General features: G+C 56.5%; 2 protein-coding genes and 1 long non-coding RNA gene across 7 annotated transcripts; 1 reads left to right on the top strand and 2 right to left on the bottom strand.

Moving 5' to 3' along the window:
- Window positions 1–254: 254 nt before the first annotated feature.
- LOC145543124 (uncharacterized) lies at window positions 255–5,561 on the bottom strand. Its single transcript, XR_014080451.1, has 3 exons — window positions 5,307–5,561; window positions 733–767; window positions 255–553 (listed from the first exon to the last, which is right to left on the bottom strand). It is a non-coding gene; the product is annotated as an uncharacterized LOC145543124 (long non-coding RNA).
- On the top strand, window positions 4,411–13,641 carry MAPK7 (mitogen-activated protein kinase 7). 5 transcript variants are annotated; one of them, XM_081583598.1, is made up of 7 exons: window positions 4,411–8,502; window positions 8,992–9,228; window positions 9,833–9,998; window positions 10,855–11,933; window positions 12,016–12,602; window positions 12,927–13,060; window positions 13,207–13,641. In XM_081583598.1, the coding sequence occupies exons 2-7, from the start codon at window positions 8,997–8,999 to the stop codon at window positions 13,358–13,360; spliced, it is 2,352 nt and encodes a 783-aa protein (XP_081439724.1). In that variant the 5' UTR covers window positions 4,411–8,502; window positions 8,992–8,996; the 3' UTR covers window positions 13,361–13,641. The 5 variants fall into 5 exon arrangements, with proteins under 5 accessions (XP_081439724.1, XP_081439727.1, XP_081439726.1 ...); XM_081583601.1 differs by having other exon boundaries at window positions 9,833–9,982; XM_081583600.1 differs by lacking the exon at window positions 8,992–9,228 and having other exon boundaries at window positions 9,833–9,982.
- Window positions 13,642–13,733: 92 nt separating this feature from the next.
- Window positions 13,734–16,261, bottom strand: MFAP4 (microfibril associated protein 4). The gene is made up of 6 exons (XM_081583617.1): window positions 16,220–16,261; window positions 15,930–16,008; window positions 15,579–15,733; window positions 15,061–15,157; window positions 14,800–14,982; window positions 13,734–14,665 (listed from the first exon to the last, which is right to left on the bottom strand). Exons 1-6 carry the CDS (start codon window positions 16,223–16,225, stop codon window positions 14,418–14,420), a joined length of 768 nt encoding a protein of 255 aa, XP_081439743.1. The 5' UTR covers window positions 16,226–16,261; the 3' UTR covers window positions 13,734–14,417.
- Window positions 16,262–16,569: the final 308 nt, after the last annotated feature.

Genomic DNA, 16,569 nt, shown 5'->3' on the forward strand with positions numbered 1-16,569 from the left:
GAAGGGGCAAGTCCTGTGCAGGTGTGGGGCAGGCGTTCCCATGCCACAGTGAGAGCACTGTTGGTGCAAAGGCCCTGGGGCAGAATGTGCTCGAGGATCAGAGAGGCTGACGGGCACTGGCTTGCACAGCCTGCGCTGACTCACAGAGAACTGTGTGCAACTCGGCCTCCGGCGACGTGCTGATGGCTTGAAATCAGCTACAGAAACTGAGAAATGCTAAAATTATGACTTTCCATTCTTTACATTTTATTGGCTTTATTTTTTCAGAGAGTACTTCCCCAGCATGCCGTGAGGGTTGGAGGTGGGTTGACAGTGCACACGACGCAGGTCACTGAGGCCTCCAAGTACTGGGGGGAGCCCAGGAGAGATGTGAAGCCACTGGGTTTTCACCAGGCGTCTCTGGTCCCCACATGGGGCCAAGACCTGGGGCCAGGGTAGCTGGGAAGCCAGTGTGCAGGTGCGTGTGGTCCTCCTGTAGGGCTGCCAGACCCAGCAAAGGAAAACACAGGATGCAGGTGGGACCTCCACAACTGAAGAACTGCTCATCGGGTATCTGAAATTCAAGCACAGCAGGGCCTCCTATGTTTTGTCTGCAGCCCCACCCACAGGTGCCAGAAGAGGGGCAGGGCCACACCGCTGCTGAGCAGCTCACCCAGGCTGGTCCCTTTCGGGAGCTTTCCCACCACCTGCTCCCCGACAACCCACACCTCAGCTGCCCTGGGCTGCACATACCCATCAGCGGTTTCCTTGGGGCTTTTCCAGCAGATCTGAGAGAGGAAATCAGGAAAATGCATGAAGGGGATGACCTCACAGGAACCACAGCTGGGGCTGCCACCACGCCCTGCACTTGACCTCCAGGCAGCCAGTCCCATCACGAAGGCCACTTCCTCCATCTGTCCCCCACTCTCCACCAGCAGGGCCTCGCGGGCCTGGGGCGTGGACTTGATCCCACAAGATGGGGATACCCATCTTGTGTTTGTTGAAGCCTCATCTGTGTTTGTTGAAAGGTCACTCTGGCTGCTGGGCAGGGAGGAAATCACAGCAGCGAGAGGAGGCTAAGAGGACAGTGACTCAGTGATGACAGCAAAGGTCCTGGCGAGAAGTGATGGCAGCTGGGACCAGGCAGCGAGCAGTCATCCCGATCACCGCCCCCTCGCTGATTCTCACACAGGCCAGGCACACCCTGCCTCTGGGCCCTGCGTCTGTTGTTCCATCTGCCCAGAATGCTGTTCCTGCTGCTCCGTCCACATGGGGCTCCTTCCTGCTCCCCCCTTCAAATCCTTGCTCCAAGGTCACCATCTTGGCTGGCTTTTCTTGATCATTCCATGGAAAATCACCATCTCCTCCCCTATCAGCCCTTCCTGGGTCCATGCCTGGGGCTTGTCACCCAAGATACTGTAGTTCAGTGACTGACTTTCTTGTCCTCTTCCAGGCTAAATCTGAGTTCTTCAAGTGCAGCGATTTGTACATGTCGTGTTCACAGTCAACCCCTTCCCCTGCCCCCCACCCCTCACCCCGGGAGACTGCCCTGCATGGAGCATGTGCTTGGTGATGTGGTGAGTGACTGAGGCTCTGGCTTTGGGGCGAGTGTGGAAGTGGTCGGTCAGCACGCGGGTGAGATGGGGGCCCGGCCAGGGCATTGGTGAACGTGGCAGTGGTCACAGGCCTGGGAGCCTTGTGGGGCATCCCCTGAAGACGTCTACAGAGCACTGGGTGCTGGATAGAAGCTCAGGGTAGTGGAGAGAAATGGACTGGAGTAGGGTTAACAGCCAAATTGTGTGCACAGTGGTGCCCCTGAATTCTGTGCGTCCTGGGTGGGCATGTGTCCGTGTTCTGGGAACCTAAATGGACTACAAGGGCATGTGAGCACCATGCTGTGACTGTACTAGTGTGTGTGTGTCACAGTGTGACTGTGTATGGCCTGGAGGGCTTGGCAGTCCTGAAGGAAGTCAAGGGGCAGTCCAAGCTGCTGGCCAGCACCTCCCTCACACCCACCCCTGCCACACTGCTTGTTACCTGCACTATGGGCTCTGGGTCAAGGGGACTCTTGGCCCCTGCCACTTTTGGGAAGGAGTGTTGACCCCCTCAGGGCTGAGACAGAGGGAGCTGGTCTGTCTTGGGGAGGCTGTGGACCTTGAGTGAGGGAACTCAGCCTCCCAGTCTCCAGGGTCCTTGAGAAGGTCCTGTCTTGGTTTTGGGGACTAGGGCATCACCCACCTGTCCTCTAGACCAGAAGATGTGACTCTGGCCCTTCTACCTGTTCAATGTCTGTTCTCCATTTCTAACAAATCCTGATTTGGGGGGCAGCCATGTGCCTAAGCATTTGATTTCTCAGACCCCTGCAGGGGGTGGCCATGTGACAAAGTTCTGTCTAACAAGATAAGTGCATGTCTACTAGGGGAAGGGAAAGGGGGAGGGGCTTCAGGCTGACAAGAGGGCCCCAGAGCAGCTTCCATAGCCTCTGTAGATCTGGGTGTGGGCTGCATGGGGCCGGCTACTCACTAGGTGACTCAAGGCTGTTGGCCTTAGTCAGTATGGAGAGTGGAGCCAGGCACAGGGAGTCCTGGGGGCAGAGACGGCACCCCCACCCCTCCCACCCACACTGTGTGCTCTTAGGTTATCACACCCCTGCCCTGCTGAGCCCACTTCCCAGCCGTGAACAGGGACCGTGACTCCCCCTGGGAGAAGGCGAAGGAAGACCTGTTGGAGGGCACAAACAAACCCTTATGTGTGCCAGGACTCAGGGAAAGGAGCAGTGACCCCCACAGGAGACTAAGCCAGACCTTCCTGTGAGTGTTTGAGGGTCTCCTGCAGAGGCATGGGTCAGCAGTGGCCTGCTGTGGGGACAGGAGCAGCAGCAGTCCTGGGAGGTGTGGCATGTGGCGTCAGCCCTCTTGGAGGAGGTCTCCCTCAGGCCTGACACAGAGACTATAGCCCTTCCATGGGGAATAGACTCCAGGACTGGCCCCTTCTCCTTTTGCCCTCAATCTTTTCCAGCATCAGGGTCTTTTCCAATAAGCTGGCTCTTTGCATCAGGTGGCCAAAGCATTGGAGTTCAGCTTCAGCATCAGTCCTTCCAATGAATAATCAGGGTTGATTTCCTTAAGGATTCGCTAGTTTAATCTCCTTGCTGTCCAAGGGACTCTCAAGAGTCTTCTCCAGCACCACAGTTCCAAAGCATCAGTTCTTCAGCGCTCAGCCTTCTTTATGGTCCAACTCTCACATCCATACATGACTACTGGAAAAACCATAGCTTTGACTATATATACGGACCTTTGTTGGCAAAGTGATGACTCTCCTTTTTGATATGCTGTCTAGGCTTGTCATAGCTTTTCTTCCAAGGAGCAAGCATCTTTTAATTTTGTGGCTGCAGTCACTGTCCACAGTGATTTTGGAGCCCAAGAAAATAAAATTCATCACTGTTTCCAATTTTCCCCCACCTATTTGCCATGAAATGATGGGACTGGATGCCATGATCTTAGTTTTTTGAATGTTGAGTTTTAAACCAGGTTTTTCACTCTCCTCTTTCACTCTCATCAAGAGACTCTTTAGTTCCTCTTTGCTTTCTGCCATTAGAGTATTATCATCTGCATATCTGAGGTTGTTGATCTTTCTCCTGGCAATCTTGATTCCAGCTTGTGATTCATTCAGCCTGGCATTTTGCATGATGTACTTTGCATATAAGTTAAATAAGCAGGGTGACAATATATAGCCTTGATGTACTCCTTTCCTAATTTTGAACTCCAGTATTCTTGCCTGGGAAATCCCATGGACAGAGGAGCCTTGTGAGCTACAGTCCATGGAGCTGCAAAGAGTCTGACATGACTTAGCAACTAAACAACAACCAAGGACAGAAATTTGACATTACCTATTAAAATCACAAGTGCAATACTCTTTAACTTGGCACACATCCACTTCTGGGTATTTTAAACTTGCAGTGCACAAAATGATGTGTTCAAGATAATTTAGTGCAACATTGTTTGCAAGAGCAAAAATCTTAAAGTAGTAGTGTACACCTATAGGGTCTTGGTTAAATAGGTTATATTTGAAAAGAGGTACTATGCAGCTGTAAAAAAGAATGAGGTGAGACTTCCCTGCTGGTCCAGTGGTTAGAACTCTGAGCTTTCACTGCTGAGGGCACAGGTTCAATCCCTGGTCAGGGAACTAAGATCCTGCAAACTGCATGGTGGCACCACAAAAAATAATAATAAAAGTAAAAAATTTAAGTAAATTTTAAACAAATATGTAAATAAAAATAAAAGTTTTTATATAAAGGTTTTTTTTAAATAAAGTCTATATAAAGTTTTAAATAAAAATAAAAGTGGGTTCAATGCCAATGAGAGCTTCTGTGGTGGCTCAGTGGTAAAGGATCTGCGTGCCAGTGGGAAGATTCCACATATTATGGAGCAACTAAGCCCCTACACCACAACTATTGAGCCTGTTATGCTCTGGAGTCTAGGAACCGCAACTATTGAGCCCACACGCCCTAAAGCCCATGCTGCAACTACTGAAGCCCACATGCCCTAGAGCCCATGCTCTGCAACAAGAGAAGCCACTGCAATGAGAAGCCGGCACACCACAACCAGAGAGTAGCCTCAGCTTGCTGCAACTAGAGATAAAGCTCTGAGGCAACAAAGACCCAACACAGCCAAAAACAAACAAACAAAACAGAAAGGAACTGAATAGACATTGAACAGACGTTTCCCCAAAGAAGAATGGCTGACAAGCCCGTGAAAAGATGTTCAACATCATTAGTCATGCTGCTGCTAAGTCGCTTTAGTTGTGTCCAACTCTGTGTGACCCCATAGACAGCAGCCCACCAGGCTCCGCCGTCCCTGGGATTCTCCAGGCAAGAATACTGGAGTGGGTTGCCATTTCCTTCTCTAGTGCATGAAAGGGAAAACTGAAAGGGAAGTCACTCTGTCGTGTCCGACTCTTAGCGACCCCATGGACTGGAGCCTACCAGGCTCCTCCATCCATGGAATTTTCCAGGCAAGAGTACTGGAGTAGGGTGCCATTGCCTTCTCCTCATGAGAGTATGCAAATCAAAACCACAATGACATACTACTTCATACCCACCAGGATAACTACAGTTTAAAAAAGAAAAATAAGAAAATAATAAGTGTAGGTGAGGATGTGGAGAAATTGGAACCCTCAAATACACTGAGGAGATAGTGAACTGGTGCGACCACTAAAGGAAACAGTTCAGCAGTTCCTCAAAATGTTTAAAAAATTTACCATATGACCCAGCAATCACACCCTTAGATCTGTACCCAAGAGCTCAGAAAGCCTAGGTCCACACAAACCTTGTCCGTGAACGTCCAGAGCACAATTATTCACACCAGGCAAAAAGTGGAAGCAACCCAAATGTCCATCAGTTGATCATGGGATAAACAAATGCGGTCTATCTATACAGTTTAACATATTCAGCTTTAAAAATAAAAATGAAGTTCTGACACAAGGATGAACCTGGAAAACATTAGGCTGAGTGAAAAAAGTCAGATACAAAAGGTCTCAAGGTCGCGGAGTGTGCGATTGCATTGATCTGAAACATCCAGAATAGCCAGTCGGGAGACAGGAAGTAGATTAGTGGTTGCCATGGGCTCACAGGAAGTAGATTAGTGATTGCCAGGGGCTGGTGAGGGGAAATCAGGAGTGACTAATGGCTTTCTTCTGAGATGATGAAAATGTTCTAAAATTGGGTCGTGTGATGGTTGCACAACTCTGTGAACCTACTAAATTCATGTACTGAATTGTACATTATAAATGTTCTACAGTATGTGAATTGTATCTCAAAAAAAAGCTGTTATAAGGAGGATGAGAGATCCCTTTGGTTTTTGATACTTAATGATTTCAGGAAAAGTGTAAATGATTTGCTGTATCTTGTCAAGGGGAGGCGGATAAGAATGTATAGTTGTATTTGCGTGTTTCGGATTTTTATTGTTTCTTTTTTACTTCCAATGAAAGTGAAAGTGGCTCAGTCATGTCCCCAGGCCAGAATACTGGAGTGGGTAGCCTTTCCCTTCTCCAGGGGATCTTCCCAACCCAGGGACCAAACCCAGGTCTCCCACATTGCAGGAGGATTCTTTACCAGCTGAGCCACAAGGGAAGCCCAAAAGGAAACTATAAAATCAGCCACCTGGCGTGCGACCAGGATTTTCACTTGAACCTTTTTATTATGATTTGAATTTTGAGCCACATGAAACGACTTTTTCTTGAAGTAGTCAGTTGTGTCATATGAAGTAAGCTCATAAGACAAGGCTAGAGAATGTTAGATAACTGACAACTTTCTCAGGACAGAGTCAGGGTCTAGTAGGGGGAGAAGTAAAGCAGCTCATGGTGGATTCAAAAGTAAATGAAGGGACTTCTCTGGTGGTTCAGTGGTTAAGAATCTGCAATGTAATGCAGGGAACGGTGGGTTCAATGCCTGGTTAGGGAACTAGGTAGGATCCCACATGCCCCAGACCAACTAAGCTTGCATGCTGCAGGTACTGATTTTGTATGCTCTGGAGCCCACGTGCCACAACTAAGACCACTCAGTGCAAACAAATAAGTAAAATATTTTTTAAAAAGTAAATGAGAGTCCAGGTTCAATGCATGATGCAGGGTGCTCAGGGCTGGTGCACCGGGATGACCCGGAGGAATGGGATGGGGAGGGAGGTGGAAGGGGGGTTCTGGAAGGGGAAAACATGTACACCCATGGTGGATTCATGTCAATGTTTGGCAAAACAAATACAATGTTGTAAAATTAAAAATTAGAAAATAAACTAATTTAATAAAAAAAAAGAAAAAAAGTAAATGAGAAACAGGGAGGTTTTGACAGAAAGTTGAATCGTCTGTAACTTGTATACCAATCCTAGCTGAAATATTTCTAAAGTATTTATAGCATTCAAAATGTATGGGTCTTTTCTGCTATCTTATGCTTTATTCCTTTAGCAGACCAGATTGTCACAGAACTGGCCATCGGGTTCCCTGAGAAGACATGTTTCTGGGCCCTGCAGTTTTATGCTCTCTCTTTTCACTGATGGACACCGCAGAACTTAATGCACACATACATCCAAGTTAAGGAAGGTTGTCTACCGTGTCACTTAAGGAAAGGCCATCATGGAAATGTTTTCAGAACTCAGTGCAGAAAATGTTCTCTTCCCATGAATATGGTTTATTAATGGTCAAGGCAAATCATGTAACAGAGAATTTGGCTTTTTGCTATGCTTTCAGGAAAACCAGAACCAAATGTGTAGTTAACTCAGGAGGTCCAAGTGATCTTTCCATGTCTAAATATGAGGTATTTATTTGTCCTAGAGCTGACCTTATGCTCCCAGACATTTTCCCTGACGTTGTATTTTTAAAATGCAGTCTCCACTTTTCCATCTTAATGTATGGGCCCCAGTGAACCTCCTAGAATTCACGGCAACCCCCAACCCCCAAAGTATGGAAAAGAGTTAACAGAAGTTGTAACCACCAGAAAAGAGAAAGGGCTTCTGAAGGGCTGGTAATGTTCTGGATTTTTTTTGTTTTCCTCCACCTGACTTCGATACACTGATATGTTCAGTCTGTGAACTTATTCATACACTTACGTTATGTGGCACTTCCTGTAAGTATGTTTTAGTGAAAAAGAAACCACCACAACAGTGGGGAATGTAAACAAAATTCCTTTCCGGTCTAAGGGATGGACCCTCTCTAGGGCCCTCAGGCCTAACTCCTGGGCTCCCCGCCCCCTGGCTCTTTATCGTCTGTCACTGGAGGACACACGACCTCCCGCGAGCCACTTCGGGACGCAGAGGGTCAGCGCTGGGCGCGCACTCGCCGCGAGGTCGAATGCGGACTCTGAAGATCGGCAGGGCACTGGCTCCGGCGGAGCTCTGCCTCCTCCAGGCGCAGCTGACCCTGTGGTCCTGCCCGCTGCCCTGCAGCCACAGCGCGAGAATCGCTGGACGGAGCCGCCCCACGGAAGGCTCACGGCCGAGGCTGGCGAAGCGCAGGCCGAAGCCCGGGGCGCCGGAAGCTGAGCTGAGAGGACCAGATACCGGAAGTCAGGGCAGCTTAGTGCCGACGCTCTAGAATCCGGAGGACTGGGATCTCTGGTTGGATGTGACGGATCACCGTCTACCTGGGACCACGCATTCCCAAGCGCCGGGCTCCCGGGGCCCATCGGGAAAATGAGGGACGCAATCCCCAGGCTGATAGGGGCTGATAAGGGAAGAGGAACCTAAAGGAGGGGGACTGAGTGATGGTAACAACCGGTAACCTCAGCCCTCCAAGATCCCAAGGCCACAAGCAACTGACCTGAGAGGACCTGGAAGATCGGAGCGGATGCGCGCGCACGCACGCAGGAGGCGGTGCCTCGCAGTCTCGCGGCGCCCGGGACTGCTGGCGCGCCTGCGTCCAAGGACTGAGCCAGGCGGCCGCGCCCCGGCTAAGCGCCGAGCGCGGGTTGGGTTGTTCCCTCCTGGAGACTGGACCACGGCGCGGGCGCGGGTGAAGGCGAGGCTTCCTCGGAAGGTAGGCGCGGATTGGAGGAGCAAGTGGAAGGGGTGGGCACCTCAGCAAAGGCCGTTCAGGGATTGGTCAGAGCCTGAGGGGCGTGGTCTTGAGGGGCGGGGCGGGAGACCGGCGGAGTTGAGCGTTCTGCTGAGGTGGTGGCGGCGGCCAGACCCACTGAGGGAGCGGGTATTCGGGTCCCACTCCCCCCAACCCCGACCCGGGGACTGGACGCCCGGGCGGCGTCGAGGGCCAGTGCGGCGTCGGGGTGAGGCACCATCCGCCTAGTGAGGACCAAGAAGAGCGGGCGCCCCGCCCCTCGCTTTCTTCCTGGACCGCGCCTCGCGGCGCCTCCCCCACCGCCGACCCCGCGTCCCGCGCGGAGTTGAGCTGGGGGCTCCCGAGCGTGCGGGACGCTGGCTGTGTGTGCCGCTCGGCCTGCGGGTCTGGAGCCTCCGAGGGGCCCCTGAGTCCGGGCCCGGGCCCCTCCTCGCCCGCGTGTCCACGCAGACGCCATGGCCGAGCCCCTGAAGGAGGACGACGGTGAGGACGGCTCCGGGGAGCCCCCCGGGCCGGTGAAGGCGGAACCCGCTGGCACCGCCGCCTCGGTGGCGGCCAAGAACCTGGCCCTGCTGAAGGCGCGGTCCTTCGACGTGACCTTCGACGTAGGGGACGAGTACGAGATCATCGAGACCATTGGCAACGGGGCCTACGGGGTGGTGTCCTCCGCGCGCCGCCGCCTCACCGGTGAGCGACCCGCCCGGCCGCTCGCATGTGTGGGAACCAGGTCCCGGGGGGTGGGACCCGCCGTGTCCCCAGCAGCCAGCAGGGAAGCTGGGATATGAAATCGCAGCCAAGTCAGCAAGCAGGGGTTGGGTGCTGTCTGTGGGCCGGCCTCTGTGTTGGGCTCGGGGCTCTGGAAACTCTGGTGGCTCTGCCAGCACAGCAGTCTGCTTCCTCCTTAGAAAGGTGACAGTCCGGGTGAGATCAGAATGGAGGTTCCCCGGAGTGTGTTCTGGAGCAGACAGCGGGCATCGAGTTGGTGGTGGGATGAAGAGGCCTGAGATGCAGAGAGTGTAGGGAGGTACCACTAACTAGCTGTGCAGTGTGTACAACAAATTACTGTGCCCAGGTCTCCATGTCTGTGACTTTGAGTTGTGAGTACCTGCCTCGGGACGGAGGTGAAGGGGAGATGTGGTCATGTACCTACTGTGCTGAGCACAGGATCCAGCACATAGTAGGTCCTCTGTGGTAGCTGTTGTCACATGCATAGCATATTGAAAGAGGCTATGTGCTACTCTGCAGCTCACCAGCTATCCCAGGTAGCATCTGCTTTTCCCCTGTTCCCCAGGCCAGCAGGTGGCCATTAAGAAGATCCCTAACGCTTTTGACGTGGTGACCAATGCCAAGCGGACCCTCAGGGAATTGAAGATCCTCAAGCACTTCAAGCACGACAACATCATTGCCATCAAGGACATCCTGAGGCCCACTGTACCCTATGGCGAGTTCAAATCTGTGTAAGGAGCGGGGATAGGGAGGGAGGCAGAGTTGGCACCTTTTCTGAAGGCTGGAGCCATTCTGCTGAAGTTCTGGAAGGGCAGCTGAATCTAATGTAGGGTAGGCTGGGGAAAGTCCCACAACTCCAGGACCAGTGCTCCCTAAGGGTTTGCCAGGGACACATATGATTTCCTTAAAGAAAGTGTAGAAGTGACAGTTTTATAGAATCTCAGTATGTGTGCATGCTAAGTCGCTTCAGTCATGTCTTGACTCTGCGACCTTGTGGACTGTAGCTTGCGAGGCTCCTCTGTCCATGGGGATTCTCCAGGCAAGAGTGCTCAAGTGGGTTCCCATGCCCTCCTCCAGGAGATCTTTCCCGACCAGAGATCGAACCCATGTCTCCTGCATTGGCAGATGGGTTCTTTACTGCTAGTGCCACCCGGGAAGCCCAGAATCTCAGTATATAGCATGGCAAATGTAGGATATTCATCCTATGTCTGTTCTTTACTATTCCAGTAGCAGACATCACTAGTCAGTCACAGAGCACTGTCCGGCAGATTGCAGAAGCCTTTAAATTTTCATCATAGCTTTTCAAGTAGCCACTGCCACACAACGGAGAGGGCTCCCAAACTAAACCCCGGGGGCTAGACTGGTCTAGTCCAGCCTCATCTTTTCTCTGATGAGGAAAGCTAGGCCTGGAGAGAAAAGTGATTTCACCTGAGTCCATGGAAAAGTTGTAGAGACTCTTGATACCATGTGGGCAGCCCCTACAGAGTCCCAAGAGTAAGACCTTGACCTGTCTGGAGCTGGGAAGGCGTGGTGACAGTGGGGCTGGAGTGTGGGCAAGACAGCCTGTGTCTCTCCCCTGCCCCTCAGCTACGTGGTCCTGGACCTGATGGAGAGCGACCTGCACCAGATCATCCACTCCTCACAGCCACTGACACTGGAGCATGTGCGCTACTTCCTGTACCAGCTGCTGCGGGGCCTCAAGTACATGCACTCGGCTCAGGTCATCCACCGCGACCTCAAGCCCTCCAACCTGCTGGTGAATGAGAACTGTGAGCTCAAGATTGGGGACTTTGGCATGGCCCGTGGCCTGTGCACCTCACCCGCTGAGCACCAGTACTTCATGACTGAGTATGTGGCCACGCGCTGGTACCGCGCCCCCGAGCTCATGCTCTCGCTGCACGAGTACACGCAGGCCATTGACCTGTGGTCCGTGGGCTGCATCTTTGGGGAGATGCTGGCCCGGCGCCAGCTCTTCCCAGGCAAAAACTACGTGCACCAGCTGCAGCTAATCATGACGGTGCTGGGTACCCCGTCGCCGGCTGTGATTCAGGCTGTGGGAGCTGAGAGGGTGCGGGCCTATATCCAGAGCCTGCCACCGCGCCAGCCCGTGCCCTGGGAGACGGTGTACCCGGGCGCCGACCGTCAGGCGCTCTCCCTACTGGGGCGCATGCTGCGTTTTGAGCCCAGCGCCCGTGTCTCTGCAGCTGCCGCCCTCCGCCACCCCTTCCTGGCCAAGTACCATGACCCCGACGACGAGCCTGACTGTGCCCCGCCCTTTGACTTTGCCTTTGACCGTGAAGCCCTCACGCGGGAGCGCATTAAGGAGGCCATTGTGGCAGAGATCGAGGACTTCCACGCACGGCGTGAGGGCATCCGCCAGCAGATCCGCTTCCAGCCTTCTCTGCAGCCTGTGGCCAGTGAGCCCGGCTGCCCCGATGTGGAAATGCCCAGCCCCTGGGCTCCAAGTGGGGACTGCGCCATGGAGTCCCCTCCGCCAGCCCCACTGCCGTGCCCCGGCCCTGCACCAGACACCATCGATCTGACCCTGCAGCCGCCCCCACCAGCCAGTGAACCAGCCCCTCCAAAGAAGGAGGGGGCCATCTCAGACAACACCAAGGCTGCCCTCAAGGCTGCCTTGCTCAAGTCCTTGCGGAGCCGGCTCCGAGGTGCCTGGCTGGGGAGTAGGGGGCAGGGGGGGACCCCTTGCCTGGACAGGCTCTTACCTTCACCTGCCCAACCTCCCCACAGATGGCCCCAGTGCCCCTCTGGAAGCTCCTGAGCCTCGGAAGCCGGTGACCGCCCAGGAGCGCCAGCGGGAGCGGGAGGAGAAACGCCGACGGCGGCAGGAGCGGGCCAAGGAGCGGGAGAAGAGGCGGCAGGAGCGCGAGCGCAAGGAACGGGGCGCAGGGGTCTCGGGGGGCCCCTCCGCTGACCCCCTGGCTGGGCTGGTGCTCAGCGACAACGACCGCAGCCTGCTGGAGCGTTGGACTCGCATGGCCCAGCCCCCCGCCCCTGTGCCCACAGCCCCCACAGCCCGGCCCCCCAGCCCTCCCACTGGCCCTGCCACCCAGCCCACTGGGCCCCTGCCACAGCCAGCCTGCCCACCCCCTGCACCTGCTGCTGGCCCTGCTCCACTCCAGACCACCGCCGCCTCCGGCCTTCTGGCCCCCCAGCCGCTGGTGCCGCCCCCTGGGCTGCCCGGCCCCAATGCCCTGAGTGTCCTACCTTACTTCCCCTCTGGCCCACCCCCTCCAGACCCTGGGGGGCCCCCACAGCCCTCCACATCGGAGTCACCTGATGTCACCCTGGTGACCCAGCAGCTGTCCAAGTCGCAGGTGAGGGAGAGGCCTGGTCGCAGGGATGCCTGGGTCTGACGCGGGGAGGTGGACTTGGAAGTTGTGGCCAGGAGAGATCATGTGTGTCCTGGTGCCAGGAGAGCTGAGCTCCACTCACCTGCTCCTTGCTCACAGAAAGAGCCTAATGCTGACGATCAGATTGTTGGAGACCCCAGCCTGCGCTCAGGGTTTGTTGAGGCTGGCACTGTCACCGCTGCTGTCCAGGCCTGGTCATGGGTGGGGCGGTGTCATGGTGGGGCACCCGGCCAACATCAGTCAGCTCTTGGTGGTGCCTGCGTTTTGAGTTGCCGTCATCCCCTGCAGGTGGAGGACCCTTTGCCCCCTGTGTTCTCGGGCACCCCCAAGGGCAGTGGAGCTGGCTATGGTGTTGGCTTTGACCTGGAGGAATTCCTAAACCAGTCTTTTGACATGGGTGTGGCTGACGGGCCACAGGACGGGTAAGAGCTGGGTCGGACCTTTTTTGAGTTGGGCTGTGGTCCAGTGGGGCTCTGGGTCTGGTGGGTCTCTGGTTCTGGTAGGGCTGTTGGTTGGGGTTCCCCCTGCAGGAGGAGCCTCTCATCCCCTCTCCCCGCCGCACCCACAGCCAGGCAGACTCAGCCTCGCTCTCAGCCTCCCTGCTCGCGGACTGGCTCGAGGGCCACGGCATGAACCCTGCCGACATCGAGTCCCTGCAGCGTGAGATCCAGATGGACTCCCCCATGCTGCTGGCCGACCTGCCCGACCTCCAGGAGCCCTGAGGCCCCCAGTCTGTGCCTTGCTGCCAGGGGCAGACCCAGCTCCGAGATCTGCAGGATCGTCCCCAAGGGCCCGAGCCCTGCGCCAAGTCGGGGAATCATCTCAGACCCACCCTGTGGCCTTAAGCAGCCACCTGAGCCAGCACAAGCCACGCCAAGAGGGGGAGCCTCTCCCCTGAGTGATTCTTTTCAGTATTGTAATTTTATTATTATTATTACATTATTGTGATGACACAGTTTTTTTGCCCTCGGAAGGTTGCCTTTGAAATACAAGGTCTCCTCTAGTGCCTGTCTCCAGGGTGTGTTTTCGGAGTCGAGGACAGTGTGCCGTCGTGGGGGCAGGCAAAGGTATCCACATGCACAACAGTAAGGCCAGTTCGTTCAGGTCCTGAGGTTTATTGAGACCTCCACTCCCACCTGCTCCCGGCCCCACAGAGGCAGTCCTCTGACCCTCGCACGGTCACACTCACCCCTGGGGCGGGCGGGGGGACCTCACGTGTGCCCGCCTTGGCTGTGGCATTTTAGGATAGCCTGTGGGAGCTGTGGTGAAATACAGTTTGGGTGTTGCGCTTCAGGTGCCTGGGTCAGGCAGGCAGGGGGCCGCTGAGCATGAGTGCAATGGGGCCGGGCCGTGGTGCTCACCCCTGGGGAACACGGGGGTGGGAGGAAGGCGAAGGGCCAGCCAGTGGGACTGCTGGGGTGTGGCAGCAACGGCCACATGCAGGTGGCCTGGCAGATGCCAGGAGAGGTCTACAGGCTCGGCCGGCAGAGGCCGCGGTCAGGAAGCTGGCTAAAGTGGGACACAGCCCCGTGTCCTTCGGGACAGGGTCTGAGCCCGGGCTGTACCGCGATGCCTTTTGGAGGTCTGGGACGCTGCGGCAGCATAGCCTCAGGTGGCAGGGAGCAGGGGCCTGGCCGAGAGGTGGATGCCAGGGATGTGATGGGGACATCTGGCTGGAGCCACGGGGGCCTGGCCGAGGCGGTGCTGAGAACAGCAGAGCTGCCGGTAGGGCCGGGTGGGGTGGGGGCAGGGGCGGCGGGCCGCGAGGGGGCCAGCCCCTCAGGCCCGGCGGATCTTCATCTCGGTGCGCTTGAGCGAGTAGTAGAAGCCCTTCCACTGGGCCCAGTTGATGCCATTGGCGTAGGAGAGGTGGGAGCCACCTAGGTAGAAGCCATTGAGGTTGGCAAAGTGGCAGCTGCGGAACCAGAAGGCGCCTGAGGAGAGCGCTGCGCAGTTCTGCACAAAGAGGTCCTGGTCTCGGTCGAAGGTGGAGAACTTCTGGCCGCTATGGTAGGACAGCGAGTCGCCTGGCAGAAGGGAGGGTCACGGGGCAGCTGAGGCAGGAGCGTGGCCTGGGAGGGTCCCTCCCCGAGCCAGACGCGGTGTGGCCGTGCTTCGGCCCAGTGCCCTTCCCCAGCCCTGCACAGCTGGCAGAGTGTACCTGCCCCGCCGTCCTCAAAGCCTGACACGTAGAGGGTGTAGCCGTCCTCCTCCGCGCTGACCGCGTTGGGTGAGATGGAGAAGTCGGCGTACTTGGCGAAGGCCGTGTTGTTCTCGAAGTCCTCCAGGTCCACCCGTAGCTCGTACTTCTGCTTCAGTGTCAGCAGGTGCATGTTCTGCAGCCCTGGGAAGGAGGGGTGCAGTTGGATAGTCAGCCGGGACCTGGCTCTAGGGGCCCCCAGCCCACCGGGCCCCGCCTTACCCAGCCAGTACTCCCCGTCAGCCCGGCCAAAGCCCAGCTTGTAGTCGTTCCAGCCCCGGAAGAAGCTCACCGAACCGTTGAATCTCTTCTGGAAAACCTGGAGCAGAGGGGGTGGGCCTGGATGCCTGAGGGGCCAGGGGCACAGCCCTCACCCGGGCACGGATCTTGTGAGGCTAAGGTGGTTTGTGAAAGTACTGAGCGGGGGCCATGAGGAGGTGCGTGCTGGCCCCAGGGGGCAGGAGCAGGTGGAGGGAGCCGGCGGGCTGGAGTTCAGGCACCTGGGGTGGAGTCTGGCACTGGCTGTGTGACTTGGGCAAGTTACTGCACCTCTCTGGGCTCTGGACCCTCGTTGGTAAGGGGCACCTTGCTCCCAGGGTTATGGTGCAATACAATGCAATGCAGCCCCTAACCTACCTTAGGCGCCTAGGGTTTGGGGGTGGCAGCACCCCACACACTGCTGTGAGCATCATCCCAGGCTCACAGCCACGTGATGTGTCCTCCGTCCCCCCTCCACTCACCGTCCACTTCCCGCCTTCTGTGGTCATGTCGCAGAAGACGGGCACAGGCACGCTGGGGCCTGAGGGGTAGATGAGGTACACGCCGTCCATCTGGTAGCCCTGGGCGTAGATGTCGTCACAGTCCAGGGGCAGCTGGAGGCATGACTTTTCCAGAGCTGGGGCAGGTGAGGAGAAGGGGCCTGAGGCGATGGACACCTCCGCTCCCCGTTCTTGCCTCCCTCCCTAGGTCAGGGGTGCCCACTCGCCCCATCTTAACAGGCTCAGCCAGCCCCACTCCCAGCTGTGAGGGCTCAGGACAGCCCCTCGCCCAGCCTGTCACCCAGCCTGCGGGCCAGGAGCAAGGCAGCTTACCATCTCCCCGGATCCCCAGGAGCTGGGGAGTGCAGGGACCAGCGGAGAGCAGTAGCAGCAGCGGCAGGACCAGGGGGGACTGGCGACAGGAGAGGAGGCTCAGCGCCCAGCCCCGGAGCCCCCGTCTCCCTGCACTTGCCCCTCACAGGAGCCAGCCCTGCCAGGAACACCTGATCTGCCCTGCCGCCCCCACCTCCTCTGGGACAGGCTTGTGACAGCCCCCATCTGTCTGTGAGGGCCCTCTGCAAATGGTGGGCTCAGCCCACACGGCCCTCTTCCCAGCCCCGTACCTCCATGCTGCGAGCTGGGCTCCGAGCGGCTGGGTGTCTGCTGTCCCAGACTGTGTCCGCCCAGAGTTATGTGCTGGGCCCCCAGCCAGCCGCCCGGCCCCGCCCCGCGGCTGCAGCGCCCCTTCCCCTCCCCCACTCCACTCACGCTGTCGAGGGCCTGGGGTGGGCCTGGGCCAAGGGACCACCTGGATCTCATTAGGCCTGTCTGGGCAAAGTGCAGAGGACGTCCATGCCCCGCAGACACCCCCGGACCCCTCCGCCGGCACCCCCAGCCCCTGCCCTGCTTCCTGATGGCCCCCCCTGCTCACGTCTGTTTATTTTCTCCCTGTCGTTCCCTGGCCTGGGTTTCA

The sequence above is a fragment of the Giraffa tippelskirchi genome, chromosome 3 (assembly GCF_054371585.1).
Source record: "Giraffa tippelskirchi isolate mGirTip1 chromosome 3, T2T-mGirTip1v1.2.pri, whole genome shotgun sequence".
In the NCBI taxonomy this organism is placed as follows: Eukaryota; Metazoa; Chordata; class Mammalia; order Artiodactyla; family Giraffidae; genus Giraffa; species Giraffa tippelskirchi.